At 41.9% G+C, this 26,187-nt stretch overlaps 1 protein-coding gene across 3 annotated transcripts in view; it reads left to right on the plus strand.

The window, feature by feature from the left end:
* CPVL (carboxypeptidase vitellogenic like) overlaps positions 1-26,187 on the plus strand; it is a 127,207-nt gene that overhangs the window by 78,465 nt on the left and 22,555 nt on the right. For all 3 annotated transcript variants that reach the window (XM_008686445.2, XM_008686446.2, XM_008686447.2), the window contains one exon: positions 18,574-18,756. In XM_008686445.2, coding sequence (XP_008684667.1) covers positions 18,574-18,756 — 183 coding nt within the window. The remainder of the gene's footprint in view (positions 1-18,573; positions 18,757-26,187) is intronic.

Genomic DNA, 26,187 nt, shown 5'->3' on the forward strand with positions numbered 1-26,187 from the left:
GTTCTGTGGAGCAGGAGCTGTAACACAGTGTGGCCCTAAAGATCATGACCTCAGCTCTGCAGTTAGTGACTGGGCCATGGGCCCAAGTAAGGGCCATTTGCTGAGCTGAGAGCCTGGTGCCAAGCCTGGGACACATGGAGGGGCTAATTGGTCCCATGGTGGTAGTGAACTCTGGCAACCAACAGAAGCGAATACACAACACCTAGAGGTATTTTGGGTCTTCGGATTTTTATTAGCTAAGCTCAACACAAAAGTAAGCTCACTATCAACCATCACCCACTCTGCAGGTGAACAGGCTCCCATTGCTGAGGATAAGCAGAAACAACTACAAAAGATGTGGATATCCAACGCCCTACAGATATGGGGAATATGAGGGATAGAACATAAATAACTAGGTCTGAAATTTTTAAGCACTTAGAAAAGGAGTGTAGAAATAAGCAGCAAAGAACCATCAAATATGGCTAGGCTGATTTGAAGGACAAGCAAAAACAGCTCTTAAAAATGAAAAATACAGTTGTTGTATTTAAAACCTAGTGCTTGGGATAAAGAACAGATTAGACAGTGCTGCCAATAAAATTCACGGATTAGAAGAAATTACACAAAGTGGCACATAGTAAGACAAAGAAGATTTGGACAATATAATTAGCCAGCTTGATTTAATGAATATATATATAAACCTCTAAACAGAATAATTAGCAAGTCTCAAGTATTTGGAAGAATTTGCATCATATAGCCCATATTCTCTGACCACATATCATGACTTTAGAAATCAGGAATAACAATATACATACAAATATCCAAAAAATATAAATAAAATGTAAATCCACATAACTTGTGTATCAAAAAAGTTATGTTCTATAAAAGGATGAAAACTACATAGTTAGTGAATGTTAGAAGATTAGAAAAAATTTTTTCAAAGTGGATTTTTAATAAAATTAAAATGCCTTTACAATAAAATTCTTAGCCAACTGGGAATAGTACCTCTATTAGTTTCTTATGGCTGCTGTAATACCATTACCACAGACTTGATGGTGTAAACCACAGAAATTTATTTTCTCCCAGTTCTGGAGGATAGAAATCTAAAGTCGCTTTCACTGGGCTGGAATGAAGGTGTTAGTCGGGCTCCAACTCCCTCCGGATGCTCTGTGGAATAATCCATTCCTTGCCGCTTCCAGCTCTTCGTGGCTGTTGGCATTCCTTGGCTTGTGGCTACCTCATTTCAGTCTTTGCCTCTGTGATCACATGGACTTCTTTTGGTTTATGGTCAATATTCTTCTGCCTCCCTCTTAGAAGGTCACATGACACTGCATTTAGGGACCTCCTAGATAATCCAGGATAATCTCCCCATCTCAAAGTGCTTAACTGAATCACTTTTGCAAAATCTGTCTTCCTCCTTCCTTTGTTCCTTCGTTCATTTGTTCCTTCCTTCCTTTATTTTTTATTTGCTATATAAGGTAACATTCACAGGTTCCAGGGATTAGGACTGGATATCTTTGGGGAGGGGGTATTATTCAGCCTAGCACATAGTATGAGACTTTCTTGACTTGATAAAAATCTACCAAAAGCCTACAATAAGCATTATTCTGTTTCATAAAGCAGAATACACATTGCTTTAAAATCAGAGTTCATTATGATATACCTCACCCTATATGCCCATTAGTGGGCAATAAATTTACCTTGCAAATCATACTCTATTCCAGTTCCCTGATATTTGGTGTAAGGGTGTGTTCAGGGTCAGGTGTCAAGCTGCCTAGAATTTAAATTTCCCTCTCACTCCCTAAGCTGTAAAACCCTATTTATCTCATAGACAATAAGCATAATAAGGGTAGCCACCTTACCTTCTTATTCACCACTCTATGCAGGTCACCTAGCACAGTGTCTGAATAAATTTTAATGATGAAAGAATCGTCATGGGGTGGGGGGTGCCTGGGTGGCTCAGTCCATTAAGCATCTGCCCTCAGCTCAGGTCATGATCTCAGGGTCCTGGGATTGAGCCCCATGTCTGGCTCCCTGCTCAGTGGGGAGCTTGCTTCTCCCTCTCCCTTTGCCTCTCCCCCTGCTGGTGTGCGCTCCCTCTCTCTCTCTCCTTCTCTCTCTCTGTCAAATAAATAAATAAATAAATAAATAAATAAATAAATAAAATCTTTTTTTTAAAAAAAGAAACAGTTGTCATGGGAAAAAGGAAGTAATGTCAAAAGGCTTGACAGAGAGTAGATGTTGCCTAATACATTTTACTTCCTTTAACTTGCCCTTCTCCTACCATTCTGAAACTTCCACTCTGGCTATGGTTTGCATTGCTCCTTGGGCTTTAGAGGCACCTGGGGAGCCTCAAAAAAATCCCTAATCATGGCCCACTCCCCCAAAGGTTCTGATTTAATTGCCTGGTATAGCGCCTAGAATATAGTAGTATGAATAAACTTGGAAGGAAAGGAGGGAAAAAAGGACAGAATGACAGAAAAAAAAAGACAGTTGGCTTGTTCATTTATACCATAGCTGTCTTTACAATAAACTCAGGTTTGATTTTAGTAACTGCAGGTAATTCACCAGTCTGATTACCATTGATTACGTGTATTATGTTCCTTTCTCTTTAAGCGGCATTTTTAAAAAACAAAAACAAATATACTCTCATACATTGATTATAAGATGTATCTTGACTTTTAAAATAATAAAATGTGGTAGGAGGTGGGAAGGATATCTCTAAAATCTAGGAATTGCAGCCCATACTCTCTAAGAGCTATTGGCTTTGAATAGCTTGTTCTTTGTAGAGCTCTGTGCTCTGGTCCTTAGTCCTTTCTGATAAAGAAGTTACACTGTTCTTGTGATGATTTTTGTTTTAAAAAAAATTTTTTTAATATGTTTTTAACCTCCCTTTCTCTGTCTGGTTATAGTTCTTGCCTTCCCAACAATATATGAGCTATATTTTCAAAGTCTAAGCGTACGTGAGAGAAAGAATGTGAGTGTGTGTGTGTGTGTGTGTGTGTGGTGTGTTTCCTGTATGAAACCATTATTTCAGCCAACAGAAGCTACAGCTCTATACCTAAAGGCCATTTGGATCGAAAGCAAAGCCGTGTCCTTGGATTTGAAGTTGCTCTTGTTGCTAAGCTCTTCAGAAGCCACTGCAATTTCAGGAGGTACCATCTCCAAATGCCAGTCCCTACCTCCACGTGCTTGTGCTTTTAAAGGTTGACTTGCCCTGGGGTGGGGCTTAGTTTGCTGTGTTTAAAAGTTCATCTTGTCAGGGAATCATAAATATAAAGTTACCTTTCCCTGTCATTTCTCATGCTGCAGCTCATTAAATTTCAACTAATTGCATCTTCAGAATTCAGGATCTTAATGTTTCTCAGCTTTACCACTAGAGCAACATCTTAACACCAAGGTCGTTAGAGTTCTGTTTACTTATCCCAGGCTATCAAAGGATCTTCGTTTAGAAATGGGCAGTTCCAGGGGCGCCTGGGTGGCACAGCGGTTAAGCGTTTGCCTTCGGCTCAGGGCGTGATCCCGGCGTTGTGGGATCGAGCCCCACATTAGGCTCCTCTGCTATGAGCCTGCTTCTTCCTCTCCCACTCCCCCTGCTTGTGTTCCCTCTCTCGCTGGCTATCTCTCTCTCTGTCGAATAAATAAATAAAATCTTTAAAAAAAAAAAAAAAGAAATGGGCAGTTCCTGATTCACAAACGTGACTCAGAAGTTTGAAAGGTAGGGGCGCCTGGGTGGCACAGCGGTTAAGCGTCTGCCTTCGGCTCAGGGCGTGATCCCGGTGTTACGGGATCGAGCCCCACGTCAGGCTCCTCCACTATGAGCCTGCTTCTTCCTCTCCCGCTCCCCCTGCTTGTGTTCCCTCTCTCGCTGGCTGTCTCTATCTCTGTCAAATAAATAAATAAAATCTTTAAAAAAAAAAAAAAGTTTGAAAGGTAAATATTTCTAGTAAATCTAACTCATTTTAGCGGTCATTCTAATTGCTCGTGGCATTTTCCTTAATGACATCTTCTGATGGTAAAATGGCAGTCGTGGCCAGGAAACGAGATCTGACAAATGACAGTTTCTAGCATACAAGAAAACTCGAACACTGAAATAGGTCTGATTTTTCAACTTTTTAGGTGGACTCTAGGCTTCTGTCAAAGCATGACGAGAAAAGTCTGGCTTTATTGACTGTAAGCTGACATGATCACTCTGCTTCCAAACTCTTTGAAGACAATGAAGGGATGCCAGCTCCTTTCTATGATAAACTTCTGGTAGGAGGAAGTGGCTCCCAGTGAAGCCTAACTAAAGAGAAGGAAGCTAATCCTGGGACATTTGTTTTATGTAATCATAGCCTATAGACAAGCAAACTTCACAGGCAAATCAAAACAGTATACGTTTGAAAACCAATGTATGCTGCAGACTTCCTTATGAATTCATTTTACCTGTTTCAGTTAAAATCCAAGTGCAAGCAAGAGCAGCATTCATTTTTTTTATGAACGGACTTCTACTGGCCTTCTTTAATTTTTAAGCTTTTCCATGAAGAAAGGGTAAAGAGAATACCCATAAGTTAGGAAACAGATTTTGACTTCACCCAAACCTGCCATGCTTCTGACACCTTTTCTCGTTTGTCCTTAAAATTTATGTTGCGATGAAATGCTCAAATGAGAACCAACACGTATTTTTGTTTGCTCTTACTTATGTCTTTAAGCGGTTTGAAAATATATTCTGTGTGAATTGTTTGTTTTCAGTTGCTCTGCCTGGGGAGCACCGTCACCATTTTGCAAGGGCTTTATTTTATTTTCGCGTGATGCTCAAAACCTTAGAAGGTACGTTTGTGATTTGTGGCAACAGGAAATGTAGGATTTAATCTGGAGTCACCCAAATGCAGCAGGGTGAGGGCGGTATGAGGAGAAAGATAATAAATGGCGATACCATTTGCTAGGTAGGCTCTGTGGATCTCAAAATCAATATGCTGAGACAAGCATGTTTAAATCCAGTTGCTGTGAAAGCCAACTGCTATGAATACAGGCAATTACATCAGTTGACTTGACATTGAAAAGATAAATAGGGAAAGAGTGGGGGAAGTCATCCTTTCCAGATCCAGGGATCTGTGCAGTAACCGTCACCACACTGCCCTAGGTTCTCCATCTTTCGTCCTCATGTCATAGTATGACAGGAGAAGGGGCCAAACACTGACACAAATGTTGTAAAACCCTGGACCGTGGGAAACCGGGGTGTGCCCACCACCATCCTCTGGGCAGTGGGAGGAAAATAGTAAAGCCTTAATTTTTTTTTTAATTTTAAAAAAAGGAAGTTAAAAAAAAAAGCTCTGCTAATGTTTAATAGATGGATTGGCACCAGGTGCTTATTCTGTCTGTATGTTAGATAGTGACATACTTAGCTGTGTTGGAGCCAGAATGCACAAAGCCAGTGTTTGGGTTTTTCTAAGCTTCGCCATCATCATTTCGGCCCATTGGCCACAGAATCTGACTCGAGGTTTAGTGCCTTTTCCACCAGAGTTTCCTCTTCTTCCATCTGAGTATGACTTAATTCAGTGGCAGATAGCCTGGTCTATCGGTCCAAAAGGGGAGGCAATGTTCACACTCTTGCCACTGCCTGAGGAAACCACCGTCGCAGCCCCTGGGGCTCTTCCAGAGCCATGGCGTCACTGGATGGGCCTGCCCTGCTTGTAGGAGTTGCCCGGTCACACCCCTGCCATGGGTCAATCTGTGCCGTCGACTTGTCCCACGTCTTGTCACTGGGTAACAGTCTACACCACAGCACAGGAACCCTGTGCTGAGTGACACGTGACTGGATGAAAGCTAGAAACTTCAACCAGGCTTTTTGAAAGAGGAGCAGGGCAGGAGCCCCTGACCTCCTGTGTCTTGCCTCTTCTGTGTCTCCCTGGGCTCCGTTCACTCTGAATATTCATGTCTGTTTCTTTATCCTCCTCACAGTCTTCGTATTTGTTACAGTGATTTGCACAATCCCTTTGAGCTTATTCTCTGGAAAAAAAATAGGCAAAAAGTGCTTTACTTACCAAACAAGGGGGAGTTATGCTTTTGGGAGAAAAACAAAACAAACCAACCAACAAAAACCCCAAACTAACTGCAAGCTCCTGGGGCGGCTTTGATGGACCATCACTATTGAGGGTATGGGGCAGAGAATCTTGCATCTGACTGATACCAGGTTTTTCTGTGTAGGTAAAAACATAAAGAGCACAGAGTACAGACTTTTTTTTTTTAATTTGGTAAGGACAAGGGAGCTGTGCAGCCAGGTACATGTCTTCTCTCATGGGGACATCAGCCTGGTTGGAAACTTTTCACTAACTTTGCTGCTCACCTGGGGACTGATGAAAACAGGGGTGAATTAGACTTCCGGAAGTGGCTTTTCTGACTCCTTGGATGAGTTCCTATTTACTCTTGTCCTCTTCTAATATAAAGGCTAAGTAATCCTCATTTGCAGAGAACTAGAACTTTCTCAGGCTGGAAGGGAAGTTGGTGATGAGAGAAGAGAAGGCTGATGGGTTGACCTGTGTCACAGGCCAGCAGCCAGAATACAAACTGGACCGCACCTTGAGGCCTGCTCTACTTGTGGCGTAGTAGAGGGCCTCCCTTCCCACCTTTTGCGTTCCTTTGGGACCTTCTGAGCACTTCCTTTTTTTTTTTTTTTTTTTTTTAAGATTTTATTTATTTATTTGACACAGAGAGAGAGAGCACAAGCAGGGGGCGCTGCAGAGTGAGAGGGAGAAGCAGGCTTCCCATTGAAGACCCCAAGATCATCACCTGAGCCGAAGGCTGACGCTTAACAGACTGAGCCCCCCAGGCGCCCCTTCTGAGCACTTCTAAACTGATGTCTGTTGAGGTTGTTAAGCATCTCTCCTGTGGCAGACCACCCTGCTATGTGTTGGCCCTTGGGATACCTTCCTCAGGGAGGTCATCCCCCTGCCGTTCCTGGGCAGAAGGGAGAGCAGGCACCAGGGACACTGCATAGTGTCAGGGCCTCCACTTCCCTTTTCTCCCTCTCAAAACCCTTGGTGGACCCACTCAGATTTATAGCAAAGCTCTTTATTTTTGAACTTGGGTGACAGTGATGTTGAGGAGCAGGGAGCTGGAAGGGGACTTGATGGCAAGGAGTTTTCTATAGCTCCTGGAATAATTGAGGCTGTAGGAACAACTCCCACTCCTGCAAATGGACAGCTTTCCAGTTTCCGGAGTCCAGCTCAGTGAACTGCAGATTGCTCCTCTTACAGTGGCTGTCTTTGCAGGTTGTGTCTGTCACTTGGCAACTGTTGACAGAGGGACAGATTTTCTTTGCAGGCTCTACCAAACCCAAGGCATACATGGCTGCTCTCCAATAGAAATATAATGCAAGCCACGTATGCAGTTTTAAATTTTCCAGAAGGAACATTAAAAATATATAAAGAAACCAGTGAAATTAATTTTAATAATATTTTCTCTAACCTAATATACCCAAGATATTATATCTACATGCCATCAATATTAAGAAATTACTGAGATATTTTACATTCTTTTCTTTGTACGAAGTCATCAAAATCCAGTGTGTATCTTAGACTTATAGCACATCTCAGTTTGGACTGGCCATGTTCCAAGTGCTCGCTAGCCCCATGTGGCTGATGGCTACTATATTGATTAGTGCAGGTCAATACCTAGAGATTTAATTATAAATGACAGTATTTTGTATTTGTTGCATGGAGCTGTTTCTTGTTGGTTGGGTTGAGTGCAAACGTGTACTCATTAATGAAGTCCATTTAATAATGTGGAAAAGGAAAGAATTGGCTCCTTGGCCTACCTGTCAGTAGAGTAATAACCTTGGCAAGCATGAGACAGTCTTTGGAGATGATCCTTGGTGTGATCTTGAAGCTGGCGTTCTGACAAGCAGGGAGGACAGTTCCTCTCTGGAAAGACTCATCCGGGGAACGGATAGGCCTGCTCCTGGGGCAATTTCAGTTCGTTAAATCCGGTTATTGTGATGAGGGTCAGAAGCGACTCTTAAGAGGTTAGGGAGTCAGAAAAGGGCTCTGAGAGCAGCCCTCGAAACAAGAAGCTGAGCGAAGACACCCCTCGAGTGGGCCCCCATGACTTTTCTACTCCATCTGGAGGAAATATATTATTCTGGGTCATTATTAGAAGTAATTTTAAGTGTGCTATTCTAGGTAGTTAAATTTTCTTTCAAAGATCCTTGGGTTGCAGTGATGGCTTGCTGGACCCTTTTCAAGTTGGCTTTGCTTCTTGTTCCCCTCTAAAAGCAACTGAATTATTTAGAGTTAAGTTGCAAGAAAGCAGGAATAATTTTCTTTGGCCAAAAGACATTATTTGTATAATCGCTGGATGCTCACTCCAACTTGTTTCTCCACTTTCGTTTTTGTTTACACGTCTTGGCATAACCAGCTGGTAGGGGAATGGCAGGCACATGGGGCTGTTTATTCTAAGTTCATTTTCCCTCTTTCTTTGTCTTCCCTTCTCCTTAAACTTGGAAGCAGAATATGTCCCTTTTGAAGAACAGCTTGGTTGCAGAAGTGACTACTGTTTCATTCAATGGTTGCGTTATTTTCCCACCAGTCTTCTGGTGGCAGGCCCTGAGGACTCCGGCTTCCTGCATTACAGCCCTGTATCCCTGCAGAATCACCGGGAAGAGATAGAGCCAAAAGAGCAAGCAATGGCCAAGCTAGGACTGAGGCATGGTCTGTGAAAGGATAACAGCTCTGCCTGCAGTCGCGAACATTTCTGGAACATTATCCTCCGCAACTGAAATTCAGTTTTTCTTTTGCAGTTGAGCTTTTGGGAAACCCTCGGGAATAACCCTAGGTTGAAGAGGATATTAGTGAAGTTAATTCTTTTCTGTTCAGGAGAAAGGCACTGGTGGGTCATGCTAATTGCTGCAGGCAGAAAGAACTCCCGGCTACAATGGGGTTTGTAATAGAAGAATGATAAGGAAGGCAGCCAGAAGAGGAAGTGTGGAGGGCTGCTTTGTAGGAGTTTCATCGAAAATTTTTTTTTTTTTTTTTTTTTTTTTTTTTTTTTTTTTTTTTTTTTTTAGTGCGCAGGAGAACATTCGAAACTAAGACAGATAGCGGCCAACTGGGACTGCTGTGCAGCCTGGAATAGCGTAGGCTGCTGTTCAATCATTTCCCCAAACAGGAAACCACAAAATGTTAGAGATTAAGGTCACTAGATCATTGGGAAAAGAGCATAACTTCGTCTGCAAAGTATTATGATGGATTGTAAATGGGCCAAAATATAAGCATAAATCTTTCGTCTAAAAATGCAACAACAAAAATCCAGCCTTCTCACAAAAGCACAGTTTGCTTTCCTGTCCTACTGAGAGACCAGAGCCCCCTTTGGCGGCATTTCAGTAATTTTCCTAATAAGTAGAGGAGTAGTGGGGAAAGCAGAGAGAAAAGCTTTGTGTTCTCTGTCAGTAACACGTCTGTTTCAGTTTGGGTTTAAAAAAAAAAAAAAAGGCTAAGGTTTAGATCAGTAAGTGGCCCTCACATGATTTATTTTCAGTCTTACACTTTTCTACTGGTGACAGTAAAAATACATCAAAATCACATTCATATACCTTTTTGCCCCAAATCCCTTCTTTCAAGTATTCAGTTGTACAGCCACCATGAAAAGCACAGATGTCTTTTTCCCCTTTAAGTGTCATGTGCAACCCCCTAAATTACTTGAAGTCAGAATCTGACTTTAGAGGGCCCCGGGGAGGGGGGGTTCTCTGGGGGTGTGTCTGCGGGTAAACTGGTCTATGGCTATCTTGGTTAACGGTTGGTTGCTTTATATCTGCCTGGAAAATACTTACCCTTCAGAGGTGTGCATTGTGTAAAATAAGGTTAATTATCACCTGATTCTGTTCATCAGGTCTTTACTAGGGAGAGCTCTTCTTGCTGAGTTAAATCCATGAAAAAAACCCTCAAGTACATAAATCCAAAACATGAAAAGTTTATGGTTTTAGATGTTGAAATGACTAGATTTTATTTTTTTAAAAGATTTTATTTATTTATTTGAAAGAAAGGGAAAGAGCAGGGGGAGGGGTAGAGAGAGAAGCAGACTCCCTGCTGAGCAGGGAGCCCGACTCGGAGCTCGATCCCAGGACCCTGGGATCATGACCTGAGCTGAAGCCAGATGCTTAACCAACTGAGCCACCTAGGCACCCATGACTAGATTTTAGAAAGATTTAAGTGGAACTGACATTTCGTTGACCCCTCTTGCAGGAAAACTTCGAGATGAAAGAGTAAACATGCCTCTCCTCTTCTAATTATTCGCTGCTTTGGAAAGTTAAAAAGAGTCTGGAGTGTTAGGAAGATGGGGGTCACATCTTTTCCTACCTGTTCCCTGGGTGTCTCGTCCTCAGGCTCTCCATGAATATTTACTCTTGAATAAGTAGATATTTCCCAGGAGCGGATTGAACAAACAGATAAACAAAATACACTCCATACATAAGTGAGCGTGTACTCTTTCCTCCAAGTCAGACAAAAGGCCACTTCCTTTCCATTGTCAATGGAAGTGAAATTCAGCTGCCTGTGGATCCAGGAAGGAAAGGAAATAAATGAATAGAGTTGGATTGAGACCTATTGATCTTTCTTTTTTACCAATGACAAAGACATAGATACAGAGAAATATTTTCCTCTCCTGAGAAAAACAGTAGCATAAGCACTGAGTAGATGACAGGTGCCCTTGCGCCTCTGTCAGGAGGGACACGGAGGAAGGGGTGGGGCTGGTCTGAGGGGGCCAGCCACTGCCTGGGGTTAGCTCACTGTGGGTGAGTGGAAATACAGGCACAGCTTGGTCAGATCTCCCAGTCGTTAAATGCCAGCTTCTCATTGCTAAAGCGGCAGCAACACCATGTAGACAACACGATTATGTATCTGCAGGCTGAACACAGGCCAACTTTAAACCTCTGCATTCCACTACCGAAACAAACTTTTCAGACTATTCTTGATCAAAAGTAACCACAACACTGATAAAATCTTGCTTTTCAGGTTACAGGACACTTTGCATCTCACAGCCCATCCAGCCCTCCCTACAATCCCAGAATATAAATATTCCACTTCACAGAGAAAATTAAGGCTCAGTGTGAGTCACTGACATACCCAAGGTCACTCAATAAGCCCAGGCCTCGGGAGGCTGAGCTGGGCCTGGAGCTCAGTCCTTCTGTCTGCACACACATCATCCTACTTTTATGAGCCCCTGCTGTCTGTTTTGTCAAACCGATGGGCTAGTGCAGTTGTATTAGAATTATAGCTCTTAGTACGTCCTAAATCACAACTGTAATTCACAGGTAACATCTTAACTTGGAAATTCTGGAGCTATTTGAATAGTTATGCTGAGCTCTTCAAATGTGTTGATAATAACAACAGCTATTAGCGTTCACGGAGCATTTACTGTGTGCCTAGAATGCAGAGAGCTTTACATGCATTATGTTATGTCATCCTCCCAGGGACCCTCTGTCGTAGACGCTTCTCTTCCACCCATTTTACAGATGAGGAAATGGAGCTCTACGCAGATTGAGCAATCTAAGCTCATCTTGCTAGTGAGCAGCAGAGTTAGGATTCAAACCCGGCCACAGAGCCTGTGCTGTCAACTCTAAACAGGCATCCTTCATTCCAGGCTTACCTTTAGGTTTGCTTCTTGCCTGTGGAATTACAAGTATGGAATAAACCACCTGTTCCATGTGTTCCTTTGGGGGGCAGGGATTTAGACAGTGAGGCAGTACCGAGCACGGGTTAGAAGCACACACTTAGGACTCGAGCAGATCGGAGCTTGGCTCTACTGCCAGTTCCCTCATCCACCTCTACCTCTGCCTCTTGCCCCGAAAGTGGAATAAATAGCAGCAGGCTTTTAGGGGTGTTGTGAAATCATGGATGCACAATGCTTGGTACAGGTCTTCCAGCAGAAGAATGAGAGCATTCTGCTGTTATTCAAAAATGTCCTCTTAAAAGCGATACTCTTCACCATAGGTTTCCATCAGTGAAGTATGGGGAAATTCCTTGCAGTCTGGAATCCCATGCTTCACAACTTAAAGTTCCTTTACAAGAGTAGTTTATAAATTTATGGCTCTGACTACCAAGAAAAGATTGCTGAGATACTGTGCCCAATGTGTGTAAAATTAGTAGTGAATGGCATGTTATTTCAGGTGTTCAAATAGATGGAGTTCAGGTTTATCCTGGCTGGATTTCCTCCTACTGTAGGCCTTTTCTGGAAGAGTGAGATTGGCAGCCGAGAATTGGACATGAAAGTACTGTCCACGTATTCTGAAGGCTTATTTTAGAGGAAGGGCTTTATTGAGTCTTTCTTTTTTTTTTAAATAATAATTTTTTTATTATATTATGTTAGTCACCATACAGTACATCCTTAGTTTTTGATGTAAAGTTCCACGATTCATTACTTGCGTATAACACCCAGTGCACCATGCGATACATGCCCTCCTTACTACCCATCACCAGCCTATCCCATTCCCCCACCCACCTCCCCTCTGAAGCCCTCAGTTTCCCAGAGTCCATAGTCTCTCATAGTTCATTCCCCCTTCTGTTTACCCCCCCTTTCTTCTTCCCTTTCTTCTCCTACCGATCTTCCCACTTCTTATGTTCCATAAATGAGTGAAACCATATGATAATTGTCTTTCTCTGCCCAGAAATGGACCCTTGGCTCTTATGACCTTTGGGCAACTAATCTTTGACAAAGCAGGAAAAAACAACCAGTGGAAAAAAGACAGTCTCTTCAGTAAATGGTGCTGGGAAAATTGCACAGCTACATGCAAAAGAATGAAACTTGACCACTCTCTCACACCATACACAAAGGTAAACTCCAAATGGATGAAAGACCTCACTGTGAGACAGGAATCCATCAAAATCCTAGAGGAGAACATAGGCAGCAACCTCTTTGACATCAGCCACAGCAACTTTTTTCATGACACATCTCCAAAGGCAAGAGAAACAAAAGAAAAATGAACATGTGGGACTTCATCAAGATAAAAAGCTTCTGCACAGCCAAGGAAATAGTCAAAAAAACTAAGAGGCAGCCCACGGAATGGGAGAAGATATTTGCAAATGACACTACAGATAAAAGACTGGTATCCAAGATCTACAAAGAACTTCTCAAACTCAATACACAAGAAACAAATAATCAAATCAAAAAATGGGCAGAAGATATGAACAGACACTTTTCCAATGAAGACATACAAATGGCTAACAGACACATGAAAAAATGTTGAAAATCATTAGCCATCAGGGAAATTCAAATCAAAACCACATTGAGATACCACCTTACACCAGTTAGAATGGCAAAAATGAACAAGGCAAGAAACAACAAATGTTGGAGAGGATGTGGAGAAAGGGGATCCCTCCTACATTGTTGGTGGGAATGCAAGTTGGTACAGCCACTTTGGAAAACAGTGTGGAGGTCCCTTAAAAAGTTAAACATTGAACTACCCTATGATCCAGCAATTGCACTGCTGGATTTACCCCAAAGATACAGACGTAGTGAAGAGAAAGGCCATATGCACCCCAATGTTCATAGCAGCATTGTCCACAATAGCTAAATCTTGGAAGGAGCCGAGATGCCCTTCAACAGATGACTGGATTAAGAAGTTGTGGTCCATATATACAATGGAATATTACTCAGCCATCAGAAAGAACGATTACCCGACATTTGCTGCAACATGGACGGCACTGGAGGAGATAATGCTAAGCGAAATAAGTCAAGCAGAGAAAGACATTTATCGAGTCTTTCTAGTCATTCTCCAGTTACCAACCTACTAGAGAAGGAGGAGGACCTAACACGCGCTGAACTGCTCATTTGCGTCAGGCACGATGCTAGCAACTTTGTGCACGGTATCTCATCTACTCTCACTACAATGAGATGTAGGCTTCCCATCTTCATGTCCAGAAAAGGGAATGCAGCCCACGGAGGCTAAGCCACATGTCTGGGGGTTACTGCACGCTGGGGCCTGCGTGACAACGGGTCCATTTAGTGTAGAAGTTTGGAGTTCATGCTTTCAGCAACAGAAACAACTCTGCTTACTCGAAGCATAGAAGGAATTGATCAGAAGACGTGATAGGTCACAGAATTCGTGGAAAAATTGAAGACCTGGAGTGAGGAAAGATTGGGACCAAGGAAAATTCTGGGGATCCAGGTAGGAAACCTAATGGGCAGACTCATCAGGGAACCCTACGTCACTCTGCCCACAGGTGAGGTTTGATTGAAAAGAACATTTGAGCGCCCTAGCTTAGGACAGATGCTCATCCCTTGTACGAAGGAGGAAGGGTGTTGCGATGACAGCCTCCACTGAGGCTGGGTCCATTGAGGGTGTGGGAGTCCTGTTATCCGGGGAAGGGACAGTGGACCTAGGCAGGCCAAAGCAATCCACAGCATTACAGAAAATTTCTATAGAGTGCAATCAACTCTACCCACTAAGTGTCAGCACTTTTCCCAGAGGCCAGGCCCTGTGCAAGGCTGCAGTCAGAGCACACGCTAGGAGGGCCCTGTTCTCAGGGAGCCAAAGCTCTGCCACAGCCGCTTCATCAGTGGCACTCCCTACCACACAAGTGAGGCATCTGTCACCCGCTGAGTAACGGCCCTGTACACGTCCTTGTCCATAAAGCCAAAGTGAGAAATGACTGAGAGATGTCACCAGAGCTGGACGAACAGACCAAGGTTGTTTCTGAACTGGAGTTGTGAACTGTGTCTCACACTCAACTCCCCGCTCCCAGAGGCTTTCGGTAGCACTAAACACATAGCTGTGGGGCGTCAGGAAATGCTTGTTGGTTTGAAGGAATTTAGCTCTTTTCTTAAGGAGTTCTAGGTAGGAGTTTGGAAGTCTGGGATCTCGGGCACATTCCGGCGCCTCGCTGTGTCACAATTTCCTTAACAGTTAAGTAGAGGCAGACATTGTAATTCCTCTCGTCCCGACCTCGTGAAGCAGTGAGAGAATAAAGCCGAACGTACAAAATAGCACTTTGGAAGGTAAATAACAAAAACGCTTTTCTCATCTCTGCCTTTTGACCAAACATACAAACAAAAAAAATGCTTATAATCCAGTCACCGCCTACCATGTCTTAAAAATGCTTGAATTCTGGAATGGGTTTTTAAGATTATCTACAAATAAACTAGTTGGGCTATTTACCTAGTTGTCATGAAAATTGAGAGCTGGTAATATTTGAATCCATACAAATTATTCCTCAGTAAAGACTCAGCTTTTGCCAACCAAGTTCCCCAAACCTCTTTTACTATTTTTTTTTGTTACAGAAACATCCTAATTACATTGCCTCCCCCCCAAAAAACCCTAGAAAACAGTCAAGTCAAAACAAATCATTCATATCTTCTTAGCTGCCTTAACTGTTAGTATTTTGATGTATTCTTTTCCCAAGTTTGAAGCATCTTTTTGAAAATGTTAAGCTTATAGAGTACAAACGGTGGAATTATAGCCTTCATTGATTTTTTAATGTTATTTTTCCATGTCTTCGCAAAACCATCAGTTTCACCAAGCTAACCAGTCAGACCTCCAAGCAGTAAAAGAAAAGAAACTTCTCTCAAGGGAGTGGCTTTGCTGTTTAATTGAGGCGTCACAGCTGTCCAGGAAGAAAAGTGAGGAAACTGAGTGTTTCGGGGGGCTGCCTGGTGTTGTCACTGCAAACCAGCTCCATCCAGCCAGTCTTTCCCTTGTGCCTTGTTTTGTTACAGTCACTAGTGAAAAGACAAGGGTAGCTAAAAGCTGCATTCATCTCTGTCTCCTCCTCTCTGTCTTTAGATCTTGTTGCTTAAAATACCAGCAGCCTCAGGGAGAGGCTTGCCCCAGACCATCCCAGGGTTAGCCTGAAAGCCCTGCCTCCTGGGAAACTCCTCAGGCCAGGCTGACCCGGGCAGCTGGTCACCCCACCAGAAAGATGTGGAGGAAATGTATGCAGATCTTTCATAATTGGCCAGCTTGTCAGGGCTTAGGCCTTGTGCTGGAACTTCTCTGACTACCAGGACAAGGGTGGCTGAGTAGCGTGTGCCCATGGGCTTCGGGACCACCCACCTCTACGCTCCACCCACCTGGCTCCCTGGCTCACTGTCACTGGATCCTGGGATATCTCTCCCACTCACCCAGCCCTAAAGGCGACGGAGATACTCCTGTCAGGCCTGATGAGAGTAAATGTGACATTTAGAGAAAAATAAAAGCTCTGGAATTCTTAGATTTAATGCTGGCAGCCTTAAATGCCAGCTTTGAAATCACCTCGCTTGATCATTAATCTGATTTCTTTTCTTTTTCTTTTTTTTTTTTTTTGCATTTGACTTACGTGCCCTTTAGAAGTTAAAAATGTATTCCTTGCTTTAAGAAGGTTTCCATTTGCCCCCAGAAGGAGGCCTTCTACAGGTCACATGCACAAAATTATGCAGTTCAGCCCCACGCTGCCTTGTTCCAGAGAGTTAGTGCTCTTGTTTGTGATGAGTCTTGAATCGCAAGGGGCACAGCTCAGGGACGGACTTCATTTCAATTCAGTCCAACGAGCATGTACTCTAATGCTGTACAAATAAGCCTGCTTTTGCTGTAACCTGTGAATTTGCATCCCTGAAAGATAAAAATTTCAAATCAATTTCAAAATATACGGACCATAGTAAGGTAGCTCCAAGAGACACCCAGAAAGATGTGGGCTTCACTGCGTGGCCACGGAGTGGAAACCAACCAGACGCACTGTGGGTTTGCTAGTTAATCAGTGTCTTTTCATGGAATTCTAGAAGAGGAACGACTTTATAGATGATTATCTTCGTTAATCAGGCCTTCCTAGGACGGTGGAGGAGTTAAGCCTTGTTCCCTGGTACAGATCATGTGTAATTGTTTCCATACTGTTGGCAAAACAGCTGTAGGAGTTTTGCATGGGCCATAAGGACCCAAGGTCTTTGAGGCAATTTCTTTGTATAAACAATGCAAATTTTTATTGCTAGAGTTGAATTGAGTTTTTTAAAGAGACTTTAAATCGATCAGGAGTTTTCCCTTTGGGTTTCTGCTTAGGAGAGCGGAGGTGGTGACATAAAAGATCCCGACCTCCGGCCGCAGAGGCCCAGGGCTCTTTCATGTTAGGCTGAATCCTGGCCCACTGCTGCTTGAGGATTTGGAGTGTGTAAAAGTCCTGGGCTGTTTAATTATGTGCAAGCCTTTTAAGAAGCCTACACCAGGAAGGCAGAGATGGAAACATATGCAGTGAAACGTTTTATATCCAATTTGAGGATTCAACCAAAGGTCTTCACTTGAGCGAAACCAGAACTTCCAAGTAGATCAAAGGTAGCATGGAGTTGAAAACCTCTTTGTTGGGGGTTGAGTGACGATGACTTAAGGGAATTAATATCATGTTAGTTGCATAAAAATAACCTAAGAAGAGTGGAAAACAAAGGAGAAAATTACTCACATTTGTACTACCTAAGTTAACCAACTGTATTTGTGTTTTTTGAAGTTGCATTCCATATATGTAAATACGTATGCCTATTTTCTACATTCGTGATTGTGGTATATATTTGACTTTCAGCTTTCATACTTAACAGCATGTGAGAAGTATTTTCCGCGTTGCTATGTGGTTCAATGAAACATTTTAAATGGTTTTGCACTGGCCCGTAGAATTTCTGTACCATAGTTTATTTAACCCCTTCACTAATTATGGAACTTTTAGACTAGTTATAGATATATATATTTGGGGGGGGGCTTATTTTCATAAATTCGTTCCACGAACTGGGGTTTTTGGGACAAAGAGTCTCAGCATTTTCAAGTCTTTTTGTTAAAAGTGGATCATCGCTTTCCTGAAGAGTAGCACCATTTTACACTTTATCAGTACCGGGTAGTATCTGAATTCTTTCCCAAGCCAGTTGAATATTGTTTTATTGTTTTTGGAGAAAAGACAGGAGTTGCTTCAGAGTTATTTCTCCTCTAATATCCACCATCTTAGCAAAAAATAAATAAAAATTGTATTATAGGAAGAAAAGATATTCCTCATCGTTGACAAGTGGTTATCATGTCTAAGAAAAGGAGGCCTGTAGGTGGCATGGCAAACCTAGTCGCCTCCAACAAGTGACAAATCTGAAGCACCTGCTTCTATCCTTCTGCCTCAAAAAATTATAGTTGCCACTGTATAGTCAGTGTTGGAGCAGGGAGCAGTATGGATTAGCAGCTCCTGAGACAATGCCCAGGTCACCAGCCTGAAAGCCAAGTTAGTGAAATGCGGTCTTCACGCAAATCCCACGGTGTAGTGTCCCTCAGCTCCACTGAAATGTAACCACAGTCCTCTTCTTGAACATAGCTGTTTATTGAAGTGGTATCACTGGATAAACAGCATGAATGCTTCTGTAACTGAGAGAAGCCTTTATGCTGATTCCTATGAAGGTTCGACCTTCTGGAAGAATTGCAATGGCTGAGCCAAGGCTTGCTTTGATTTCGGGTTGTTGGTGTGTGTGGCCAACTGGAAGAAAATGACCCCCCTCGCCCACTGGGCTGGCTTCTCTGAGCACAGTGTTGGAAAACCTCCCATCACCTTTTCTCTCGTGCACACACTACCTGTACCTAGATAGAGACGCCGGCTTCACCTGCTGAATCCCGCGTTTGCCCACAGCTCCATTTCATTTCAGGTTCTGATCTACAATGGCCAACTGGACATCATTGTGGCAGCTTCCCTGACAGAGCGCTCTCTGATGACCATGAAGTGGAAGGGGTCCCAGAAATACAAGCAGGCAGAAAGAAAAGTTTGGAAGATCTTTAAATCCGATGACGAGGTGGCTGGTTATGTGCGGCAGGTGGATGACTTCTATCAGGTATGGAGACGCTTCGGGACCTGTAGGTTGTGGGGAAGGAGGTGGTGGGATCGAAACGAAAGCCCGAACACCAGTAAGGCATGGCTGGCCCTACGCAGGGTCGAAGTGTGTCTTCTGTGGCCCTACTTTCCACAGAGCAGAGTTCATTGAAGTACATAGTGCTTCGTGTGAAACAAGACGAAAGTTTAGATATTGTTCAAGAGACAAGATGACAATCAAAAAGGTAATACTCAGCCCAAAAAGGCAAATCATTGGGGTGCCTGTATGGCACAGCGGTTAAGTGTCTGCCTTTGGCTCAGGGCGTGATCCCGGCGATCTGGGATCGAGCCCCACATCAGGCTCTTCTGCTATGAGCCTGCTTCTTCCTCTCCCACTCCCCCTGCTTGTGTTCCCTCTCTCGCTGGCTGTCTCTATCTCTGTCGAATAAATAAATAAAATCTTTAAAAAAAAAAGGCAAATCATTAATGAGAGAGTTAGTCTATTTGGGAACAGAAAGGAGCTTGAACAAATGATATGAGTTAGATTCAGTGTAATCTCTGCTGGCAAATCTGTGCTCACATTTGGGTCTCACACATGAAGCCCCAGGACCAAATCTGTACAGCTGATGCCCCTAGTGTGACCTCCACTTCAGGAGTCAGACGTTGCTCCTGGCCAAGCCTGTCCACTGTGCCTCCAGTCTGCAGGTCTCAGCTCCTCAAGGGTCGGCAGGGCTGCATTGGTGACTACGTAATGATTACACTGTTTACCTCCAGAAAGTTCTTGGAGAAATTAAGAATGCTTTTGCTTAGTTAGTCAAGAGTAGAAATTTAAGTCTTCTGGACCTGAATTTTTTTTTTCCTGCAGTTTTTTATTGGAGGCGTCATTGGGACCTCAGTTCTGTAGTTTTGAGTATTTGGAATTACAGCTTTCCAAATGCTCGAGCTTTTCATTTGGCAAATCCATGCTCCAAACAAAAATTAATCTCATCGGCATACTACCTTAAAAGTACTTTGTTTTGGGAAAGTAAATGAGAGTTCACAACAGATTTCATAAGGGTCACTGAGTTGTGATATACATTATTCACTTATGTTAGAAGAAATGATAGATCAAGAAGAAATTATGGGTAGTCTAATGCATAAAGGTACCCTTCCGTCCCCCCACCCTCTCCCGTCATTCTAACCATTCGATAACCTATATGAAATTTAAATATTTTGCAACGTTAACTACCTTGGACAAAGGAAACAGTTGAGAGACATATTTCTGGGCTCAAGTAAAGGGAAACTCTATGTTGGAAAACTTATAACATTACAGTGTCTAAATTGAGATAAATTAGACCAAAGCATTAAAAACTGGTGCCCCAGCAAGCTAAATGAGTCAGAGCAGAAACAGTTCTGGTGAGATGCATGTGAGGTCTGAAAATGAGGCTGGCCAAGGACAGAGAGAGAAGTGTCTGTTGACCTGCAGAGAGAGCTAGATAGAAGACGGTGAGCACTGTGTCCACCCTGGGTGCTGCTGTAAACTGGAGCACGAGCCGTCTTGGGTTGGGTATTGACTTGGAAATCACAATAATTGGTTAACTCTGAAGATTGATTCCAAAAGATTGGAATTCCTGGACAAGTGGAGGTTCTCCATTTGCAGAAGATGTTCTGGATTTCATTTTTGGTATTTATTTGTCTGTTTTTAAGTAACACAAGTTATATAACAATTCAGTTTTGTTTTTTTTTTTAAGATTTTATTTATTTATTTTGAGAGAGAGAGAGACAGCCAGCAAGAGAGGGAACACAAGCAGGGGGAGTGGGAGAGGAAGAAGCTCCCAGCAGAGCAGGGAGCCTGATGCGGGGCTCTATCCCAGGACCCAGGGCCGAAGGCAGACGCTTAACGACTGAGCCACCCAGGCGCCCCTCAGATTTTTTTTTTAAAGAGAGAAGAAAAAGTCAACATTTTGACATCCGAAATTGCATTTTAATTAATTCCTGTGTGCACGATGTTACATAAATTTTACATAATTTTAAGTTATATAAGATTGATTCTGCTTTGTTCCTTTCTAAAAATAAACCTATTTATTGGGTTATAATATAATAAAGGAAAATTCACAAATCACAAATGTACAGGTAAATGAATTTTCACAGAGCAAAGATACCCATGTAACCATCACCTAGATAAAGAAATAGAAGAGAACCAATGTTCCCACCATAGTCACTATTCCCCCTTCTTCCCAAGGTAACCACTGTCCTGAGTTCTAATGTCCAAAGTTACTTTTACTAGTTTTGAATTTTTATAAATGGACACCTTTCATGTGTACTCTTTTCTGTGTGACATTTTTACTTACTTTATGTTCGTGAGATTTACTTACTGTCTTGAATATAGCAGTTGTTACTTCATCACCGTACAGTATTCTAATATATATTTATATATTATTATATGTTATTATAATATGTAATATGTGCTACAATATATAATATGAATATTATATATAATATATATTTAATATGATATTTGTGTTCTCCTTTTACATCCATTTTTACTTTATTTATTTTGTCATTAAGTGCATACAGCCATAGAATTGTTACACTTTCCTGGCAAAGTAAATCAACATTATTCTTATGAAATGTCCCTTTTTTAAGTCTAGTAATGCTTCTTGCCCTAAAGTCTGTTTTGTTGATAGTAGTATAACAATGCCAACTTCCTTTTGATTAATGTTTGCATGGGACATCTTTTTCAACTCTTTGTTCTCAATCTTTCTGTATCCTTATATTTGAGATGTATCTCTTTTAAGTAGCATATAATTGGGTTTTGTGTTTCTTTAATAGAGCCTGACAATATTTTTTAATGGAATAGTCCATTTACATTTAGTGTAATTACTGATATATGTTGTGTTTAAATCTACCACTTTACTGTTTGTTTCCTATTCATCTTACTTATTTGTATTTCTCTTTTCTTTATTGCATCCTTTTATATTACTCAAATGCTTTAAATCATTGTTGGTTTTTTTTCCCCTCTAGAAACTTGTTAGGCTATACATTCTTTTAATCTTCTTTAATGATTGTACTCAAGGGTAAAATATAAATTCTGGACATACTTAATCCTAATATAAATTAGAATTTTACCACTTTCAAGATAAGTGCAAGAACCTTAGATCTTCCTTACCAACTCTCCTGGTTTTGTGTTATCATTAAAAACAAAACAAAAAATTCTACACACAGTTCGAACACCACAAATCGTTACCTGCATCTTGTGACATAGCCAGTGTCACAGTGACTTACCCATAAATTGACCCATTCGATCCCTCTTCGGCCTCTTTCCCATTCCATGCTTCTGACTGGAATTATTTTTCTTTGCTTAAAAAAAAAGAAATTCCGGAGCATCTGGGTGGCTCAGTCCTTAAGCATCTGCCTTTGGCTCAGGACATGATCCCAGGGTCCTGGGATCGAGCCCTGCATTGGGCTCCCTTCTCCCTCTCCCACTCCCCCTGCTTGTGTTCCCTCTCTTGCTGTGTCTCTCTCTGTTAAATAAATACAATCTTTAAAAAAAAAATCCCTTTATTATTTATTTTAGTAAAGTTGTGTTGGCAACAATTTCTGTTTTTGTTTGTCTGAAAATGTCTTTGTGTTGCCTTTCGTTGAGAAGTACATTTTTCATGGAATTGAAGTTTAGCTAGGCAGTTATTGTCTTTAGCACATAAAAGGTACTATTCTGTTGTCCCCTGACTTGCATCACTTCTGATCAGAGGCCAGCTGTCTGTCTTACTGCTGTTCCTTTGGAGGTGATTTCTTCCCCCATGTGACTACTTTTAAGATATTCTCAGTTTGGGGTTTTTAAAAGACTTGACTGTGTGTACATAGCTGTGATTTTAAATACATATGCATATTATGCTTGGGTTTCTTAAGCTTTTTGAAACTAAGACTTGGTGTCTTTTGTCATATTTGGAAAATTCTCAATCATTATCCCTTCAGATACTGCTTGTGCTCTCTCTTTCCTCTCATTCTAGGACCTAATTATGCAAATGTTAGACTTTTTCATTTTGTCCTGTATAGCTTTATTTCCATTCTTTCTTCTTTCCATTCTTCAGTTTTGATATTTTCTATTTTCTTTTCTACTTTTCTATTCTTCCCTACCACTATTCCAAATATGTTGTTTAGCTGATTTGTTTTTTAATTGCAGTAATTATTTTTTTTATACTTCTGGAATTTCAGTTTTATTCTTTTTTACAAATCTCAACTCTCAGATTATTATTTATTCCTCATCTTGTTGCCTGTTTTCTCAAACACATTAATCACATTTATTTTGATGCCCGTCACTGACAACTCTTAGATTTGCATCACCCATTAGCCTGATTCTATTGCCTTTTTTTTTTTATGGTAACTTGATCCTTTTCTCTGATATGCCTACAAGTTTTCAATGGAATGTCAGACATTATGCAGGTACAATTGTAGAGATAGTTTGAGTTTTTTGGCTGATGATACTTTTCTTCAAAGAGATTTTACAGTTAGAAAACGGGTCAAGCACTTCTATCATGTCTGGAATTGATTGTATTTAAATCTGTATTTTAGCTGGTCTGTTTCCGTGGTGCTAAATTGACAGTTGTAATGTTAACCAGGGCCAGTAGTCTTAGGCAGGCCATGAACACCAATGTTTGTCTCCCCACAGCTCTGTTCAGGTTTCCAGCCTCTTAACTATCACTTTAATAAAGATTTTGTAGGCTCTTGGCCCCTGAATCAACTATCGCTTTGATGGGGAAAGGACCACAGAAGGTCAGACTCAGCTTATTGCCCTCTCCTTCACTTCGTAAGCAGAGCTCCTTGTGGTAAGCAGAATAATGGTTCCCCAAAGAGGCCTCTCTCCTCATCTCTGGAACCTGTGAATAGGTTATGTCATATGGAAGAAGGAGTTAAGGCTACATATGGAAGTAAGGATGCCAATCCTCTGACACAGAGATGGGGAAATCATTCTGGATTATTCAGTATCATTACAAAGGTCCTTATAAGTGAATGAGGGAGGGGGCACCTGGCTGGCTTAGTCGGTAGAACACGTAGTTCTTGATCTTGGGGTCGTGAGTTTGAGCCCCGTGTCAGGAATAGAGCTTACTTGGAAAAAAAGTAAGTGGGTGTGGGAGGCTGATGAGTCAGAATCAGAGATTTGAGCATCCCACACTGCTGGCCTTGAAAATAGCAAAAGTGACCATGAGCCAAGGAGTGCAGGCAGCCTCCAGAAGCTAAAAAAGGCAAGGCAATAGATTATCCTCCAGAACCTTTAGAAGAAACTCTGCCAACATCTTGACTTTAGTCCAGTAAGACCATTTCAGACTTCTGACCTCCGGAATGATAACATAAGACATGTATGCTGAATAAAGACCCTGAATACGTGGTAATTTGTTACAGCAACGATAGAAAACTAATATACTCTCACATCCTGGCTGCCTTGATAGGTCACCATGACTTTCAAATGGGCGTGTTCTGTATTTTGTCCAGCTTTTCTAGTTTTGTTGTTTGATTGGTTGGTTGGTTTTTAGCAGGAGAATCAAGAGCAACAAGTTTCTTTGCCAAAACAGAAAGTGGCACTTGTTGCTCTATTCTTTTAACATGATATTTTCGAAGTTACAGTATAGATTCTTCATTCCATTCCATATTCCATTGAATGGACGTAATTAATTTTCTTAACAATGCTCCTCCTGTTAACCATTTCAGGTTGTTTTCTTTTGTTGTTGTTGCTGTTGCTAGTATTATTGTTATTGTTAATTTCTTACAAATATGTGTTTCAAAAGTTCTGATCAACGTCAACTTTTTAAATAGATCAGTCAAAAAACACTAATTGTTTTGTGTGCAAAATAACGAAAGAGAGGAAGGAACAGAGAGTATGTCAATAAAAGACCTGAGCTATAAGGGTGGGCTCATCCACCAATGTTTACGTTAAGCAATGATAAAATAGCTTTGCTTCTTGAGCAAATGTGCTGGATGTTGTGATCGGTACTTCATGGACATCATCAGAACATCCTTGCAAATCATACAGTATCGTTGCCATTTTACATACGAGGAAACAGACTCTGAGAAGGTGAACAATCCTGTATCATCCAGTGATAGGATGGGGATTCAAACTTTATTCATTTTGTTCCCATAGCACATTTGCCAATGTCTGTCATATTGTCTCTGATGCTTAATTGCCAGTAAGGTAGGGAATGTTAGCTAAATAGAAGGGAAACACGCAGGAAAAAACTCCTTTAGGTAATTTTTTCATGTGTTTGAAAGATACTTGCTAAGCTTTCCTTAGGTGCAATATGAAAGAGATACTTAGCAGTATTTCTGAGGTTCTGAAGTTACCTCCAGCAACATGTTGGAGGAGAGTGCTCTAAAACGTAGGGATAGTAACAGCACCTACCTGCTATCGACTAAACTGTGTCTCTCCTAATTCATATGTTGAAGACCTCACCTACGATGTGACTGTATTTGGAGATAGGATCTATAAGAAAGTAGCTGAAGTTAAATGAGGTCATAAGGGTAGGGGTTAGTGTCCTTAGAAGAAGAGACACCAGAGAGCTGACCTGCTCTCCTCTCTGCCGTGGGAAGACAGCAAGAAGACAGGCATCTACAAGCCAGAATAGAGCTCACACCAGAAACCCAATCGGCCAGCACTTTGTCTCAGATCCAGAACTGTAAGAAATAAATGTCCATTGTTTAAGAACAACAGTCTAGGGGCGCCTGGGTGGCTCAGTCGGTTAAGCCTCTGTCTTCAGCTCAGGTCACGATCTCAGGGTCCTGGGATCCAGCCCCGTGTCGGGCTCCCTGCTCAGCGGGGAGCCTGCTTCTCTCTCTCCTTCCTGCTTGTGCTCTCTGTCACTATCTCTGCCCCCCGCTTCAAATAATAAATTTTTAAAAAAAAAAGAACAGCAGTCTATTATATCCTTATGGGATTATTGAGGGAATTCAACAAGTTAATTAACAAAGAGCAGTACCACATCATAGTAAATGTTTGTTATTATTACCCTGAATCGCATATAAAAACTATATAATAAAAGGAAAATTATAACCAGTCAAGATCAGGGAAAATGATTGAAAATCAACCCTTAGGGGAAGTTTAAATATTAATATGTAGGCTATTAAGGCTAATATAGGGTTAATAGAGGGCAATTAGTTGAGCTGCTAGGGAGCGATGGACATGTCGCTTATCCCCCTGTCTGCTGCACGGCTTTCTGATGACAGTCCCACCAGGCACATTCAGCATATCCTCCAGATCCTTGATGGCTGTTTCTGCGACCTGTTACCTGATGTCCCCCTGACCAGCATTGTGAACCGCTNGGTGCCTGGCACCGCACCTGTGTCCTGCTGGGCTCGGTGCGTAGAATAGCTCGCTTGGGAGGCCAGGTTGTGGCTGCAGGACAGCACGAGCTACCGAGGTGGGGTACGGATTGGCCACCACTCTAAACGTACGACAAATATCACACTAAGCCCACTGACTCTT

Source organism: Ursus maritimus, unplaced genomic scaffold, assembly GCF_017311325.1.
Source record: "Ursus maritimus isolate PB19 unplaced genomic scaffold, ASM1731132v1 scaffold_3, whole genome shotgun sequence".
Classification (NCBI taxonomy): domain Eukaryota; kingdom Metazoa; phylum Chordata; class Mammalia; order Carnivora; family Ursidae; genus Ursus; species Ursus maritimus.